Source organism: Delphinus delphis, chromosome 14 (assembly GCF_949987515.2).
Source record: "Delphinus delphis chromosome 14, mDelDel1.2, whole genome shotgun sequence".
NCBI lineage: Eukaryota > Metazoa > Chordata > Mammalia > Artiodactyla > Delphinidae > Delphinus > Delphinus delphis.
Window position 1 is genome coordinate 38,093,724 of NC_082696.1, and position 17,667 is coordinate 38,111,390.

General features: G+C 36.2%; 1 protein-coding gene across 1 annotated transcript in view; it reads left to right on the forward strand.

Annotated features, from left to right (window-relative positions):
* The window catches only part of TRDN (triadin), a 380,477-nt gene that overhangs the window by 258,852 nt on the left and 103,958 nt on the right, over window positions 1-17,667 (forward strand). Inside the window, exon 20 of the mRNA XM_069541367.1 lies at window positions 8,100-8,147. Within this exon, the coding sequence (XP_069397468.1) occupies window positions 8,100-8,147 (48 nt within the window). The remainder of the gene's footprint in view (window positions 1-8,099; window positions 8,148-17,667) is intronic.

Consider the following 17,667-nt stretch of genomic DNA (forward strand, 5'->3'; position numbering starts at 1 on the left):
CATGACAATTTTTAGTTGAATATAAGCTGATTAGAACTTCATATTACAGAGCATTTAGTATGCTAATACTTAGTCTGTAGAAATGCATAATCAAGAAAATATATAAAACAAAACCGATAATTTGGCAGAACTGGTAGAGGACTCTAGATTGAAGATTACTCTGAAAATGAAAATTTTCTTCCTAGAAAAATGTGACATTTAGATAAAAATATTCATTTGCAATAAAAAAAAAAAACCCTGTAAGTTCTGCTATCTATGAAACACTCTCCAATCAAGTTTTGAAGAGATCAGCATCTTTTGCAGGAAATTAACAAATTTAGGTTGCCAAATCATCTTAGACCCAGTATAAAGGTTTCAAAAGAATTAATATTCAATCCCTTGTATGGTTGAACGATTTGGACTTGACATGGGCATTATCTCCCAGTACAAAAGTTAGAGATAATTCATAAATTGTTTAAAATCTCTGCTAGCAATGTGACCATCCATTTCCCCAAATAAGAACTGGTTTTTTTTGGTCTTGAAATCATACAACAGAAGAATATTTACATAGCTTTTATATACAGTGAGCTATTTATAAAGTTAATGCCTAAGGCATATCATTACAAATGCTCTTGAAAATTCCTTCTGTCACCCACATAGTAAGGACACATAGTTTTGTGTGTATAACCTGAATATTTAGGATATGATTTTACATTATCTTAAATTATGAGAGCAAATGAGAGAGTGAGATGTATAGTTTAATTAACATAAATTAAGTATTTATGTGATACAATTTCATGGTATTGAATTAAAAAGGATAGGTGAAATTGACAGGACTAGAGCAAGCCCATGGAAAAAGTAAAAGGTAATTTGTCTTTAGCACTCAGTTAAAGAGATAACAAGAATGTGAATTGAATTTGTGGTGTGGAACTGTTTGCTCTAGGTCTTAAGAAACCAAAATCACTGTAAGAAAAACACTAGAGGACACAGACTAGTTTGGGAACTGTATCAGTACAGGGTGGATGTTCTCATGGTACCATGAGCTTGAAGAAAAGGGAAGCCCTTCATGTTCAATGATGTAGCAAGCACTACAGAGGGCACTTAATGACTCCACTTGTAAAGTTATTTGTCAGGGATTATGGGGATGGAGGAAGAGTGCCTTTGACCAATAGAGATGCCAAATCTAGATTTACTATTTCCGCAAGTCAACACAGATTCCTTTATCATCCTGTGTACAGAAATGCCTCAACACACCCAGTTCTCCCTGCAGTCCACTGCACACACACTCCCTCACCCCCACCGCCACATTGGATAGAGACAGAGGGGTTGATGATATGATTAGTCATTTCCAAGGAGGAGGAGGACCAAGACTCACAGGCATTTCAGATCTTTAACACTCCTCTTGGTGAATCAAGAGGGAATGTAGTAGACAGTGCTTAGCAAATATATTTGACCACATCACCCTCTTTTTTCCAAAGAACACTTCAAGGACCAGTATTCCTCAAAACCTTGGGAAGCACTACCATACATTACTTCGTTCCTCATATCGAGGACCATAGGGCTTTGATCATGCATTCCATGTGCATGTTTGACCAACCTGTGGTCAGTTTGAATTCTGAGTGAAAAAGACACCAAAGACCAGGTCAGAGGCCAAAGTCTAGTTATTTTTAATTGTGGGCCTAAATTTGAATTAAATGACAATGGTCAGGCATTTTTCATTCCTTGGTTTTAACACTACACTAGATTTTTGTGGTACGCTCAGCCACCAGGCCTGACTCTGCTTATCACCTTAACTACATTTCAATACCTAAATTTGTGAGTCACATATCTATCTCTTGATCTAGTAATATATGTCAGATCATTCAGGAGAAGCCAGTATGCAGAATTTAAAAATAAAACCCCTTTGGATTTATTTAGTTTTATGATGTTAGAAGACTATTTGGGGACAGCTTATGTTAGTTAGAAAGTGGCATGGCTTTTTCGACATAGTTTAAATATTCTGTCATGGAAATTGCTGGGGGGAAAGATCTATGGGCCTGAACTAGTAGATCTGATATCAGGGGTGTGTGTCTAGACCACAGGTTGGATGACATATATGACAGGTATCTCAGTTGTTTAGGGAAATCTGGGTTTATTCATATTATTCTGGAATAATTATTACTAACACCTTCTTTCACCTGCTTAGTTTGGATAATAAATTATATGATCACTACCCAAATCACAGATGATGCTGACTGAATGAACTCAAAATAGTACTGATACAATGCCAGGGGATGGTTTGGGGAGGTTTAAGTGCCAGGAAAACTAGACTGTGAGAAACCTGGGACTGACTTAGATGTTAGGCCAAGATGTGCTTCTTGTTCAATCCCACGTATAGAGCCAAGGTTGGTGTACTGAGTGCCAGCACAAAATTGGAAAAATGTCATGATTTGGAGCTTAAGAACATTTATCAAGTTTGGTTCAAAGAGATCCAAGCTATATAGATGAGAACTTGCAGAAGTAGAATCTGAGTTCAGTTTAGACATTAGGAAGTAGAGAGGAGGAAGAGAGAATTTCAAATAGAAAATCAGGAATAAATTTTAATATTGTGAAAATATAATAATGAGTACAGCAAAATAAGTATGAAGTATGACTATTGAGACAAGTACTTTGTGACCTGAGTCTTATTAATAAAACAGTGTCATGATACTGTGTTTTCAAGGGAGCATGGTATTGGTGCAGATCTAAACAAGTTTTCCAAAGGACAAACAGGAACAAAAAGAGACCTAAAATGATTCCACTTGAGCAAAAATCTGATATAAGAAAAAGCAGCCATTTCAATAATTAGAGAATAGAGAGATTATCTTAAAATGTTGCTGATGTAGTTGGTATTCATTGCCAAAATAAAAAAAAATGTAATTTATTCCTACTTTGTACAATTCCAAAATATCAACTCCAGATGGTTCAGGGACTTAAATGGTAAAAATAAAACAAGCCATTAATTTAAAGAAAAAAGTATAGGAAGATACATGTATATATTTTCTTGAAGTATGGTTGGATCATAAAAATTATATATATAAACTCAAGCTGTAAACAAAAAATCTAATGTACTAAAATGATTACAGTAAAATTTAAAACTCATCAATAGATGCCATAAAGAGATAAAAGACAAGTTACAATTTTGGAAAAGGTATTTGTAGCATATATAAGTAACTAGAGGTTAGTAATGAAAAATAAGTAACTCTAAAAATAAAAAACAAAAAGAGAAAGAACTTGATAGACTAATGCATAGAAAAAATGAGCAAAAGATATGTTAGGATCAAAAAGAAAACAAAACAAGACACAAATTGCCTATAGACATATCAAAAATATTTAACCTCTTAGTAATAATGAAAATGTACTTAAAACCACAATACTATTTTACATATATCAAATTGACCAAAAATGGAGAAAAATGTTCATTCTGGTGATGGTGATGATATGAAGCAATAGAAACTCTCACATACAGTGTTAGTGTAAAATTTTGGGGAAAAATATGGCTTTTATCTAGTGAAGTTAAACAGAGACACATGCTATGTCCTAGCAATTTCACTTCTAAGAAAATTCTTGCACATTACACCAGGATTCATATACAGGAATATTCATAGCAGCGTTATTTTATAACACATACAGGACATGACCTAGTGTCCATTGGCAGGAAAATGGATACATAATTTGTAGAATACGTACAAGTGGAATACTATACAGCAGTTAAATCAATCAACTACAGTTCCTCATATCAACGTGGCTTGTATAAAAAGTTAAACAATTTATTTAAGTAAACAATGAATCAAATAGGGCAGTAACAAAACCGATAAATGATGAGGGGCACTCCACCATTGGGGGGTAGGGCAAAGGTTTTTATAGAGAATACATGGAAGCAAAGCAAAAATATATATTTAACTGACTATAACATATATTGTCTTATTTGGGAAAATTAGTCATTTGGCTAAATAACTAAATAATTTAGTTTGTTTAGCTTATGATAATTGCTTTTGAGTATCACTCAGATTTGAGATAAATCTAGTTGACTCTGGCTTTGGTTTGTTTAGGTAGACCACCAAAGGCACTAAAGCTACCCAAGTCTAATGGCCATCTTGTTAAACAGTTTTAACACTGAGTCTCAGCACACGTTTTAAAGGAAGCAAATTATAAGAATTAAAAAGTATAAGTCAATTTATATAGTTATATCACTAAACAATATAATTCAATCTGTGAAAAATGTCCTTAGCTTTGTTTAGAGGTAAATTCATGTAATAAAAAATGTACAGGAAAATAAAGAAATTATTAATACAAAATATAGGACAGTGATAATTCTGAGATGAAGAGAGAGGTATGCAGTGGTAATAGGACAAGTAAGAGGTTTCAAAGTCTTTGGTGATATTTTATTACTTAAGTTTACAGGGGGTTACAAAGATGTGCATTTTTTATTGCCATTCATTAAAATATGTACATATGTTATCACATATGTTATACACCTTTATGCCTTTCATTTATATTATATCTTTCACAATGAAACAATCTTAAAAAATAGAGAATGAGAAGATAGAAGTGGTGACACGGAGTATAGCAGCTCTCTGGAGACCATGGTGGACCACAGAGAGATGAGGTAGTTGAGGTAGGGGACACGTAGGAGTGAAGGCCGTGGTGGTCTGAAGTTATAAACGGTGACATTTTGTGTTTCTGAGCTGATGTGAAAGCATCAGTGAAGTGGAAAGCAGATGAAGTAGCAGAGAGAGGCAGTACTTGCAAGAGTAACGTCATTGTCTATGCAAAAGGAGTTGGGATGCAGGGCAAATTTGGAGGAATTGGTATTAAATAGGGAATGATGATCCTATGGGTCTGGAAAGAAGACGAATGGTGCTGGTATGTGCTGGTGAGGTGGTGAAAAGATGAGATAGCCTAGTCTGCTTCTACTTTCTCTATGAAGATCCCAACAGCAACTTGCTTTTATGTTACAGGATGTTGGAAGTTTGAGAAAGGAGGGGTATTCATGAACCACTTGACTAGAAAAATGAGAAAGTAACTTCACTAGGTCTGTGGTAGTATTGCTGATCAGTGCTGGGCACTCTGTTACACACTGTGACTAGACATTTGAAGTCAGATCTGCAGCAGATGAGGGCCTTCCTGCAGTTTGGATGGCGGCTCAGGTGGCAGGCATAGAGTAGGTTTGCTGTTTTGGCACATGTAGTGGATAGAATTGCATCCCCTCAAAAGATATGTTGAAATCCTAACTAGTACAGTACCTGTGAATGCAAGCTTATTTCAAAAAATGGTCTTTAGTGGTGTAATCATGGTAAGATGAGGCTATACTGGATTAGAATGGGCCCTAAATCCAATGACTGATGCCCTTTTAAAGAGAGGGAGATTTAGAGACACAGACATATTCAGAAGGAAGGCAGCCGTATGAACATAATGGGAGAAACTGCAGTGATGCAGCTACAAGTCAAGGAATGCCGAAGATTGCTGGCAACCAACAGAAGCTAGGAAGAGGCAAGGAAGGATTCTTCCCAAGAGCCTTCAGAGCAAGTTTCAGAGGGCCTTGGCAACACTTTAGTGCTGGACTTCTAGCCTCCAGAACTGTGAAAGAAGAAATTTCTGTTGTTTTTAGCCACCTAATAACTTAAAGGCTGCCCTAGAAACTTAATATACCAGATGACTATGGAAACAAACAATAAGTGAATGATTTAACCATGGTTTATTTAAATATAAGCTTGAAAGAAGAAAAGTGAGGACATAAGGGAGATCTGGAGCATTGAGAAACTGGTAAGGTCAAAGGAATGAAAGTATTGATGGGGTCAGAAACTACTTAGAGAAGGTTCGTGAGTAAGTGAACTATAACAGGAAGAGTGGTGGCAGGGAATAGGAATTTTGAAATCAAAGTCTTGGCAGCAAAGAAAAAGTCCAAGATACTTTTGGTAGTGATCAGAGAAGTGGGGTCTCCAGTTTTCAAAAGTGAGAAGGTCAAGGAAATGAGAGATCCCATGGTTGTATGGATTGTGTCTATAAGTGACTCCCAATCCTGGTTAAATAATAGAGTATCTTGACAAGCTTACAAATAGACAGATAGCCAGGCCTACCTTATCCCAGACTCATTAACTCAGAATCTCAAAGCTCTGTAGTCCTCCCCAGATCTACTACGTCTGAATCTCACAGGCTTATAAAAACTCCCCAGCTTGGTCTAGTGTGAAGCCTGGGTTGAGAGTGGTTCCTAATGAAAAATCACAGTAGTAATAGTGGAGCAGATAACTATGTATAGAAATATTCAATAATTAATGGGACACAGGCATAATGCTGGTTAATGGCAGCAATAGAGCAAGACAGAGCCGGTGCAACCTGATACTGTGGACTTCAAAAGAACTGAGATTTGGAGGAAGCAAGGAGATAACAATCCATCAGAAGTAATAAGAAGTAAGGAGAAGTCATAAACATCATTTATTAATTTAGTTAAAAAGAAGAAGTAAATATACATCACCTCCAGACCCTTTGGTATATAGGGGAAAAATAAACTGTCTCTATTTTGGAAAACCATTTGTAGGGGATGTAGTGTCCTTAGGGAACTAGTTTGGTTAAAGGAAGAAAGTCAAGTGCACATTTTGAGAAGAGGCTGAGCATTTAGGGATGTGTGCTATGATAGAGATGACTCAGTGGAAGGACTTTGGAAAAGAGTCTGTTTTTAGGAGAAATACGAAGCCATATAGACTGTTTTCTGCTGGAAGCCTAGGCTCATGGTAGTACCTGAGGCTAACAAGTTTGGGGATTTCAGGGACATTAGTCCTGATTGTGTATTAGGGGAAGTGTGGTAATTAGTTTCCAAAATATGGCCAAGACCAGCAGCATAAGCGTCACCTGGGAACTGGCTAGAAATGTAAATTCTTAGGACGTGCCCCAGACTTACTGAATCAGGCCCGTATCTGTGTTTTAACAGCCCTCCTGAGTGACTCTGATGCATGCCAATTTTGAGAACCACTGGTCTAAAGTCTTTCCTCAAAGCTATATAACATCCAGGGATCTGCTTAGTCCTGGAGCTCCAGGTCTTGAAACAGCCTGAAGAAGTCTTATTTACATGACTTCTTGCCTGAGCTCAAACAGTGAAGCTTGTGGTATCTAATATTGTGAAATTAAAACCTGAAAGTGATGTGAAGGTCTCCTGACATCTGATCTCTCTCACAGCCCAAGGTCTATGGCACAGGGAGGACAAGGGGGCATGAAGACCCCTGTTTACTGGTTGTTCCTAGAGCCTCAGCTGCTGAGTGAGTGCATATGAGTAACAGGGACTATACACATGTACTAGTAAGAATAAAACTAAAAATACAAATACAGGTGTCCAAGGGCAACAGCCTTGAATAATCAAAAGCTAATAAAATGAGTAAATAAACTTTGTAAAAATTTACCAGCTCATTGTCATTTTCTAATTTTCGTATGGATCAAAGAAACTTCCACTTTAATTAGCCTTGATTTGAGGTCTAACATTTTGCACTAGGACCAGCATTTCAGATTATATTTTTGGAAGAGCTCTCCTATCTTCCTGTCTTCCACACTAGATATTCAGAGAAACTCCAGAAGCCATTTTGGCCTTTTTCAATTTTTTTCTTTTTCTCTCTCTTCAAAGCAATATGCAAATGGAATTTTCTGTAACATTATGGCTAATATTTTATATTATAAAGCAAATTGATTGAGGTCAATTATGGCTTGCCCTCCCCATAGTTAAAGGCTAAACAAAGAAGTCTTTTCAAGTGCTCTTCCCCACAATTTATGCATTATTTAAGATTTGACTATAAACTAATAAATTAGTATTCCAGTGTAATTCTGTGGAATAAGCCACCTTTTTTATGGTCACTACTTATATAAGCATAAAATTTAGTACCACCAGAATTGTATCTTGAAAGAGAATTTCTGCATTTTTATTTAAGGAAGTTCATTAGTTACAAAAAAATTCAAGCTTATTCTAGCGTGGTTTTCTCTGCTGCTTGCTTTGCTCTCAGGTGCCACATACGTTTTATCCTTTGGGCAGTTTTAGTCTTGTCTGACTTAGAATACTATAAGATATTGACCTCACATGTCTGATATCCGTTTCTCATTTTCAATCTCTGAATTTACAGAAACTGAACGAGCCAAAGAAGAGGTTGGTGCTGCCTCAACTAAAAAAGGTAAGTGCAGCTTAAAGAAAAAGATGTCATGACTATAACTTCTTTATGCTAACTCAATGTATTGTTTAGTGCTTAAGAAGAGCTCTGTTTATTGATTTTACTATTTCACTGATATGGAAACCCACTTTTAGTTTTGAAAAATTGAAGAAATGCTGCTGTGTAAGCTCAATGGGACCCCAGTCATCTGGAGAGCATCATATTCAATATACTGATCTATAAGGTTAGCGTTTGAGCAAACGAAACTTTGACTAGTAGAACTTACATGAACAGTGTTTGCTTTGTGCAAGAATAGTATCAAATTTAAGTTTAAATTTAAGTTTTCAAAGCTATGCCTCTTGTCGTGTCTAATCAGAAGCAACTATTACGTGAATATTGACTCCTCTCAGTAGACACTCTAAAGAATATCTTTAAGAACATTAATACATGTTAAAAATATTCAATATGATGAAACATTTACATATTCTCTATTCAAAACAAACTGGAACAATTTTGAAATTTGTGATTCTGTTTTACACATAGAAATGAAATCAGTAATGTATTCAATGTCTTTGGAGGAATCTCAAGACACAGTTTAACAACCCTATCCTCAACATGCACTCATACACACACACACACACACACACACACACACACACACACACACAACAGGAGTACCCTTTCACATACATGCCACTAAAATGGCATCACATTTTTCTCCTTAAAAAATCTTTTATTGCATTTGCTCTATAAGAGAATATATATCAGGACTATAGGGAGTTATAAAATATATATGATACATATCCACATTCTCAATCCCAAGCAACATATATATGGATATAAATGAATACATGGATATAAGTTTATATATTAATTAATAAATTAAAATATAAATTAATATATATTAGTTATATAAATTAATGCATAAATTAGTACACATGTATGTCTAATGAAAGACAAAAAATTAAATGATACTTAAAGGAAAATATAAACTACTATAAGATAATACTTAATTAGAAGCAATTGAATTATTGAGATTAATTGCTTCCCTTTTTCAAATACAGCTCTATTTATTATTCTGAATTTATAGTAGATAGGAATAAAATCTGTCTCCTAGATAGTTCTTTTCTTAGTAATGTAATATATGTGTGATGTCATTTTTGAGGTAAGTTATCACAATACATGTTTCATTGACATCTTTTACTAGGTATCAGTTTTTCCATAAGTAGCAGAGCCATGAATTTATCAGAAGTCCCTATTAATATATCTCATTCTTTTATGGTGTCTTATTTTGAAATCAATTTTTCTTGTCAACACTAAATGGAATGTGTGGGTAAAACTTGGGTGCTTCAGGATGGATAATGCCATGGTATCAATGACAAGACTAAGAGTCTAAATATAGATTCAGAGGAAGTCACAATCTAGGCATGGATACAGGGTATATGGATCCAGTAAGTGAATGTAAGGTCAGGACATCTATATGTGTTGAACGCAAGAACAAAAGTGAGACAAAATTGTGTTCAAGATCTTCAGCCATGGGTGAGACCAGTGGATGTCCAAATAGCAGTATATGGGTTTCATCTGGAATTAGATTTCAGATACTGAGCCTCAGGGAATCCTTGATTGTGAAGACGGTCTGGAGACAGAGTTAAAAAGGAAAAATTCAATAACCAGTAAGTGACCCATGCACAGACTCTGAATCACTTGGAGCCTAGATATTAGGGCAGAAATACAAGCACACATAAATTGGAGTTTAATCAAGTCAAATAGGAGTGAGCAGAGATACTGAATTGATATTGAACCATCAGTTAGTGAATTCACTGGAATATTCAACCAAGAATGGTCTCTGAGTTTAGAGTGAGGCCAGACATATTGGTTGGGATTAAGTAGACCTGATTGCTAGGCTTAGAGTGAAATATAAGGAGAGAAATAACGTTTTATGAAATTAAACTATTGGCATTAATTACTCTGACTCTAGTTTGTCTTAGATCTCATGCCTCAATCATTAATTTAAATATGACTGCATATTAGATTTCTTCTCAACTGTAGAATGAACAGAAACAAGTGTTCCTTCCAAAGCCATCATAAATATTTTGAAACTCAGGTAGAGCTTTACCAATTTGACAAGTTACATATAAAAGTCAAAGGAGATGCTTCTCATTGGTCAAGTAGTTTTCATTTCTCCTCCTCCTCACTGACAATCAATCACACATGAAAATATATATTACTTCATCATACATTTAGTAACCAGTCCCTAATCTCCACAAAACTCCGTATATGTTACAAGATGTCCACCTTTTAGTCCCTTTTAAGTAAGTAGAATAAGATAGTGATTTGGGTTTTCTTTATTTGTTTTTAAGATACTGGAAATTGTTGTTCTACACTGAGGCTTGAATTAGGGACCATGTGTGCAATGTTAAGTGGAAATTACTGATTTTCTGATTGTTTTAAAATTTTCAAAGTTAAAAGATAATATTTTAAATTAATTACAGTGTGCCAATTTATATCTAGTATAATTATTTGATCTTAAGCCTGCTTTTAAGTCGTATTTTCTTTGGAGATATATAGTATTTAATCATCAATATGATAATCCTCTTACTGTTTTATATTTGGTTTGCAGCTTTCAAATCATTTTCACTTTCATTCAACATGTATTTATGGATCACATACTATGTGAAAACTTAAGGAAATATTCAGATGTTAATACTATTCTTGAGCAATTAAAGATAGGGAAAAATATGAATCTTTATTGAGTCCCTGAGTTGTTTGGACCTTAGTTTTTGCTATCAGCTAAAGGTTTTCCATATTATCATAGTTCATGTTTGAAAGCCAACAGGGTAAAGAGATAAATACAGATAAAGAGCCGTAGGAGTTTAAAAATTATTCTTACCTGAGGAAAAGCAAAACATTTATTATACAAGGTGACTTTAGAGTCAAGCCTTAAATAACAGATAGAATTTTGTTATGTAATAATTAGTTGGAAGGGTATCTTGGGCATAGGTAACAGAGGAAGGCAAAGTGGTGGGAAATTGCAGGATGTGTATGAGGAATAACAAGAGTCTCAAAAACACAGTATGAATTAGTACAACCTGTGCTGATAATTCAGTAAAGGGGCCTGATTTTTAAATTGGACTCTACTGCATGGACAATAGGGAGTCAATGAAAAATTGTAAGTATAGGAAATAACACTCAGGTATTTGCTTTAGGAAAGGGCAGGATAGTTAGGAAGCTTTGGCAATAATGTAGGCAACGCGCATTAGGACCTGATATTAGTTATGAGATTGGAAAGAAGGGATATTTTATAAGCACTGTTATAAAGTAGATTCAGTGGAATTTGACAATCGACCAGCTTTGGAAGAGGAAAAGTCAGAAAGTATTTAATGACAATAATAAGTTTTCAGACTGGGTGCTAGAAGAATATTGTTGGTATTTATCATAAAAATGAAGAAGAAGGATAAAAATAGTTTGGTGAGAGAAGACAAGATTAATTTTAGACATATTTAAATTATAGTACTGTGGCACATGCAAGTAGCAAGTAGGTGGCTCTAAATGTCAGACTAGAGCTCCAGAGAGTGACAGAACTGGAGATATATCTGTGGGTGTCCTCTGCGTGGGTTAATGGTGGAAACGGTAAGAATCCATGAGCTTTTCATGGATTCTGTTCTCGAGAGAGGACAGGTCTGGGATGTTCTCTGTTCTCGAGAGAGGACAGGTCTGGGATGGAATGCTAGAGAACATTTGCAGGAAGAAAAGCAAGGAGAGTCAAAGAGAAAAAGCAGAAAATAGTGACTAGAAAGACCAGAGGTTAAAAAAATGTAATTGTTATAATTTCATGGTAACCAAGGAAAATAAACGCTTTCAGTGACAAAGTGGTTGTCACCAAGTCACTGGATTTGTCAACTAGATAATTATTAATGATGTTCAAAAGAGAATTTTCTGGGGAGTGGCACAACTAAAAGCTAAATGATGACAAATTGATTGAGGGATGATGAAGTGAAAGATAGAGGCACTGATGCTGAAGAATATTGGTTAGGAATAAAACGATAAATAGGATAGTAGCTTGAGGTTCTTGTTTAGTCTATATCAATTTCTATTTTAATCTCCGAGGTAAAGTGTTTATCCTCCTCCTCAAGACCAGTCTCTCCATTTGGGTCCTTCTTGATCAGTCATTCATGCTCTTTGGTGGCATTATGTTCTTTCTCCTTATTGACTTTTTTTTTTTTTTTTTTTGGCGGTACGCGGGCCTCTCACTGTTGTGGCCTCTCCCTTTGCGGAGCACAGGCTCCGGACGCGCAGGCTCAGCGGCCATGGCTCATGGGCCCAGCCGCTCCGCGGCATGTGGGATCTTCCCGGACCGGGGCACGAACCCGTGTCCCCTGCATCGGCAGGCGGACTCTCAACCACTGTGCCACCAGGGAAGCCCTCTCCTTATTGACTTTATTCCTAATTTTGGAAATATTATTCTCAGTTTAAAATTACTTTTTTCTAGATTCCCATATCTCTGTCTACTATTTTCTCTCCTCTGTATCTTAGCTGGTCTTCTGGATGTTGGAGTGTTAACACTGCTTCTTATCTCCCACAAAGATGAGGCTTCTGTTCCTACTGTGCTTCCGATAATATGGCCAATGCTGAAGACATTATCATTGCTGAACCAATGGAACCATTCCAGTCCTCACACTGGATGTCTCAGTGGCATTTACCACTTTGTCTTTTCTCTAAGCGTCTCTCCTGTTGGGTGAGCATGACAACAGTCTCCTAGTTCTCACCATATTCTCTGAGCTTAATTTCTGACTTCTTTGTGTGTTTTTCTTTGCTTCCCCTTAATTATTGGTGTTCCCCAGATTCCATCATTAATCCTCTGAACTTCTTATTCTATAGCCTCTCTTCGTGAGATATGCACACTCTCAAGGTTAAAACTCTGCCTTTTATCCTGAAGATCTCCAATTCTATGTCTTCATTTCAGGACTTCTCTGGCAAAGAGCTTTTCCCTGAAAATTTCAGGCTTGTATATTCAAATGTCAAATAAACACCTTTAAATTCAATGTGTCTTAACTTATACTCTTCATTTCCTTTTCCCAGCTTGCTTTTAATTATCATTGGTGAAACCACAATCCACCCTCCACTTCCCTAGAAATCTGAGGGTGATTAATTTTCTCTTTCTAGCCTTCAGGTGATTATTCAGAGAATCTTCAAGTTCTGCTGATTTTGTTTCCTAAATATTTCTTGAGTTTACTTCCTCCTATTCATAACTATGACTTCCATGTTAATTCAAGTCTTCATTATCTTTTTCTTGAACCACTGTAATGATCTAAACACTGTCCTCACATATTTATTTTTATTTCACTAATATTCATCCTAGCAGAAACCCCTCAACATATATTATCAAAGTCATAAAACTGAATAAACCACACTTAATTTAAAACTCTATTTTTTCCCAGTTTTTTATAAAATAAAGTCCAAACTTGTTAAAATGATGTAAGAGTCCTCCAAGATCTGGCTCCTATATCCTTTTCCAGTTTCATCTTCAGATACTTTGTATGCTACAATAATACCATATTGTTTATAATTCCAAATTTACTACAAGTAAGATTCAGGGAAAATGATAGCCGGAAAGGATGGCCTTGTGAATAGATTGAGTTGTTAGCATTGTCTGAGAAATGATGAGAAGCCTCTCTTTCCTGTCTCTCCACCTGAATATGTATCCAAGATTTAAGACTTTGTCTTCCACAGTCAGTGATTTATTCCATTGTTTCAGTCATTGACATCCCCAGGCAATAACCCTTGGGCAGGTAACATTACATTCTTACATCCTTGGAAATAATAGTTTGTCATGCTAATCCTATAGATGTATATACCAGAAGTAATGTATGTGTCATATGGGTGATATTTCAAACTGCACAATATTTCCTTACCACTCTCCACTCTTTACCAGAATTCTAACATACCCCAATTCCATGGAAGCCTCACTACCCAGGCAAGCCCCTATAACTAATGGGCATATGTTGAGTGGTGTTAAGGGGAAAGAAAGAATTGAGTCCTCAAGGAAAATTGAGGGAAACATAGTGAAATAAGAGCCTAGAATGAAGCAAGCGATGTCAGCATCACAGCAGATAAGATGCTTCCTTGTCTCTCCCCTTCAATCTGCAACCTGTGAAATATTAACAACTCAACAATAAGCCTCTGCCCAACCCATCAGAATGCCAGAGAATTCCGCATATCTGCACATCTAAAGGTGGATGGACTGGAACACATCGAGGAGGTAGAACTGGGGAAACAGTGGAGGCAGTCCCTGCAATCGTGGCCCCCTGGCTGTGGCAGCAAAGCCTGCAGCCCCAGAGAACCCAAAAGCAGCAAGGGAAGCAATACATAGGACTCTAGCCTCCTGATAGATAACTGGGACCCAGTTCCTCCAGCCACAGAGCCATCTATGACTCCAGCCCCCTGTTCCCTGCCTGCAGTGGTGAAGCCCACAAATCTGACAATACCTGATATAGAGGCACTTGCAACTCCAACTGCACCCCACCCACCCCTTGGAGCCTGCAAATCAGGACAGCCCAGATGTGGCAGAAGCACCCACCATCCTGATGCCCCAGGTGGTGGTGCCAGCAATACCAACAGCAGCAAGGTACCAATTACCCCAGAGGCACAAGCAACAGTAACAAGGGCACTGGGTGACACCTCTGATACAGGTGGTGGAGGGCAGAAAATGCTGACTCTCAAATAAAACCAGAGGCAGCACAGGTGAGAGAAACCAAAAACTTGTTCTATAGTGCCACCTACTGGAAAACAAAAGAAAGCCTTCTAATTTCTAACCTGTAGAATCCTTAGAATTAAAAAAAAAAAAAAAAAAAAAGCTTTACCCAAACAAAAATGGTATTCAGTACTTCATACGCACTGGCAGAGGAACAACACATCAAGCACCATGAAGAACCACAGTAACACAGTATCACAAAAAGAAAATGATAATTCTCCAGAAACCAAACTTAAAGTCACAGAATATTGCAATCTAACTGATTGAAGAAACTGAATGAACTACAAAAAAGCTCAGAAAGGCAGTTCAATGAGCTTAGGAATAAAATTAATGAACAGAAGGAATACTTTAAGTAATTGAAACTCTAAAAAGGAGCCAAACAGAAATTCTGGAGCTGAAGAATTGAATAAATGAGATGAAGAATGCATCAGAAAGCATTGGGAAAGAGAATATGATATGGAAGAGAGAATTAGCAAACTCAAAGATAGAAATCCAAAGAAGATACAAAACATCATAGAAAACCGTCAAACCCACATGGCAGACAGAAACACAAGGAAAAGCGGGAACCCAGAAAACAAAAGATAAAATGGCAGAACTAAGTCCTCCTCTGTAAATAATTACCCTAAATGTCAATGGATTGAATTCACCAGTCAAACACACAGAGTGGATGGATGAATTAAAAAACAAGACCTAGCTATATCCTACCCCTGGGAGACTCACCTCAGCTCTAAATATAAACATAGGCTAAAGTAAAGGGATGGAAGATGATACTCCAAGCAAATGACAGTCAAAAAAAGTGAGTATATTCTGTGCTTATGGATTGGAAGAATGAACATTGCTAAAATGTCCATATTATCTAAATCAATTTACAGATTCAATGCAATCCCAACCAAAATCCCAAGGATGTTTCTCACAGAGACAGAACAAAAAATTCTAAAATGTATATGAACTACAAAAGATTCTGAATGGCTGAAGCAATCCTAAGAAAAAAGAATAAAGCTGGAGGTATCACATGCACTGGTTTCAAACTATATTACAAAGTTATAGTAATTAAAACAGCATGGTATGGGCAGAAAAACAGATACATAGATCAGTGCAATGTAATTGAGAGCCGAGAAATAAACCCACGCATATGTGGAAAATTTTACAAAAAAGGAGCAAAGAAACCTGGAGAGCCACATGCAAAAAAAATGAAACTAGATCATTACCTCATACCTTCCTCAAAAAATTGAACCCAAAGTGGATTAAAGCCTTGAATGTAAGACCAGAAACCATAAAACTCTTAGAAGAAAATATAGGCAGTATGCTCTTTGATATCAGTCATAGCAGTATCTTTCAGGATGTGTCTCCTCAGGCAAGGGAAACAAAAGAAAAAACAAATAAATGGGACTCATCAAACTAGAAAGCTCCTGAACAGCAAAGGAAACCATCAACAAAATGAAAATGCAACCTGCCCTACCACCGAGTGTGAGAAGATATTTGCAGATCATATATCCAGTTAGGGTTAATATCAAAAAAATATAAAGAACTCATACACCTCAACAACAAAAAACCAGAAAACCCAGATTAATAAATGGGCAGAGGAGCTGAATAGAAATTTTCCAAAGAAGGCATATAGAAGGCCAACAGGTACTTGAAAAGATGTTCAACATCACTAATTATTAGGGAAATTAAAATTAAAACCCCAATGAGATATCACCTCATGCCTGTTAGAATAGCTATTATCAAAAAAGCAAGAAATAACAAGTATTGGTGAGGATGTGGAGAAAGGGGAACCCTCATGCACTGCTGATGGGAATGTAACTGTGTAGCCACTATGGAAAACAGTATGAAGATTCCTCAAAAAATTGAAAACTAGTGCTACCCTATGATCCAGTTATCCCACTTCTGGGTATTTATACAAAGAATATGAAACACCAATTTGAAGATACATGGACCCCAATATTCATCACAGCATTATTTACACACACACACACACACACACACACACACACACAATGGAATAATACTCAGTCATAAAAAATGAAATCTTGCCATTTATGACAACATCAATGGATCTTGAGAGTATTAGGCTAAGTGAATTAAGTCAGACAAAGACAAGTATCTTATGATTTCACTCATATGTAGAATATAAAAAAACAAACAGAAAACCAGAATAAATGAACAAACCAAACCAAGCAAAACCCAACATGTAGATACAGAGATCAGAGTAGTGGAAAAGGGCAGGGGAGGGTGAAATGAATAAAAGAGATAGTGATGGATAGAAACTAAATTTTTGGTGGCGATCATACTGTAGTGTATATAGAAGTAGAAATATAATCTTGTACATATGGAACTTATATAACGTTATTAATCAGTGTTACCTCAATAATATTATGGTAAGATATAAATACTAAAACCAATAATTTTAATTTGAGAAAGCGTCTTTTTGGTATCCTTGTAATAAAAGTGAGATTGAAGTTTGGTATAAGCTGGAACTTTGCAGGTAAATTAAACAGCGATAAAGAAATTAAAAAAAAAAACCCTGGAATTATAGAAAACCAATTTATCCACCTTACAGTTTATCTCAGGGCTATCCATAATCCAGGCATCATTTTATAAGAATGTTAGCTACTTTGCTTCCTTAATATTAGTTGCGGTCACTGAAGGAGTGCAGCACAAATCTACATTTTTTTCTAAAATAAACACCTCCAAATGTAGAACAAATGGAAATTTCTTATTTCCAGCATGAAAGGAGGTTTCATGTACCCTATAGCATAGAAGGAGAATTTGATTAAGGTCTTCCTTTGATTA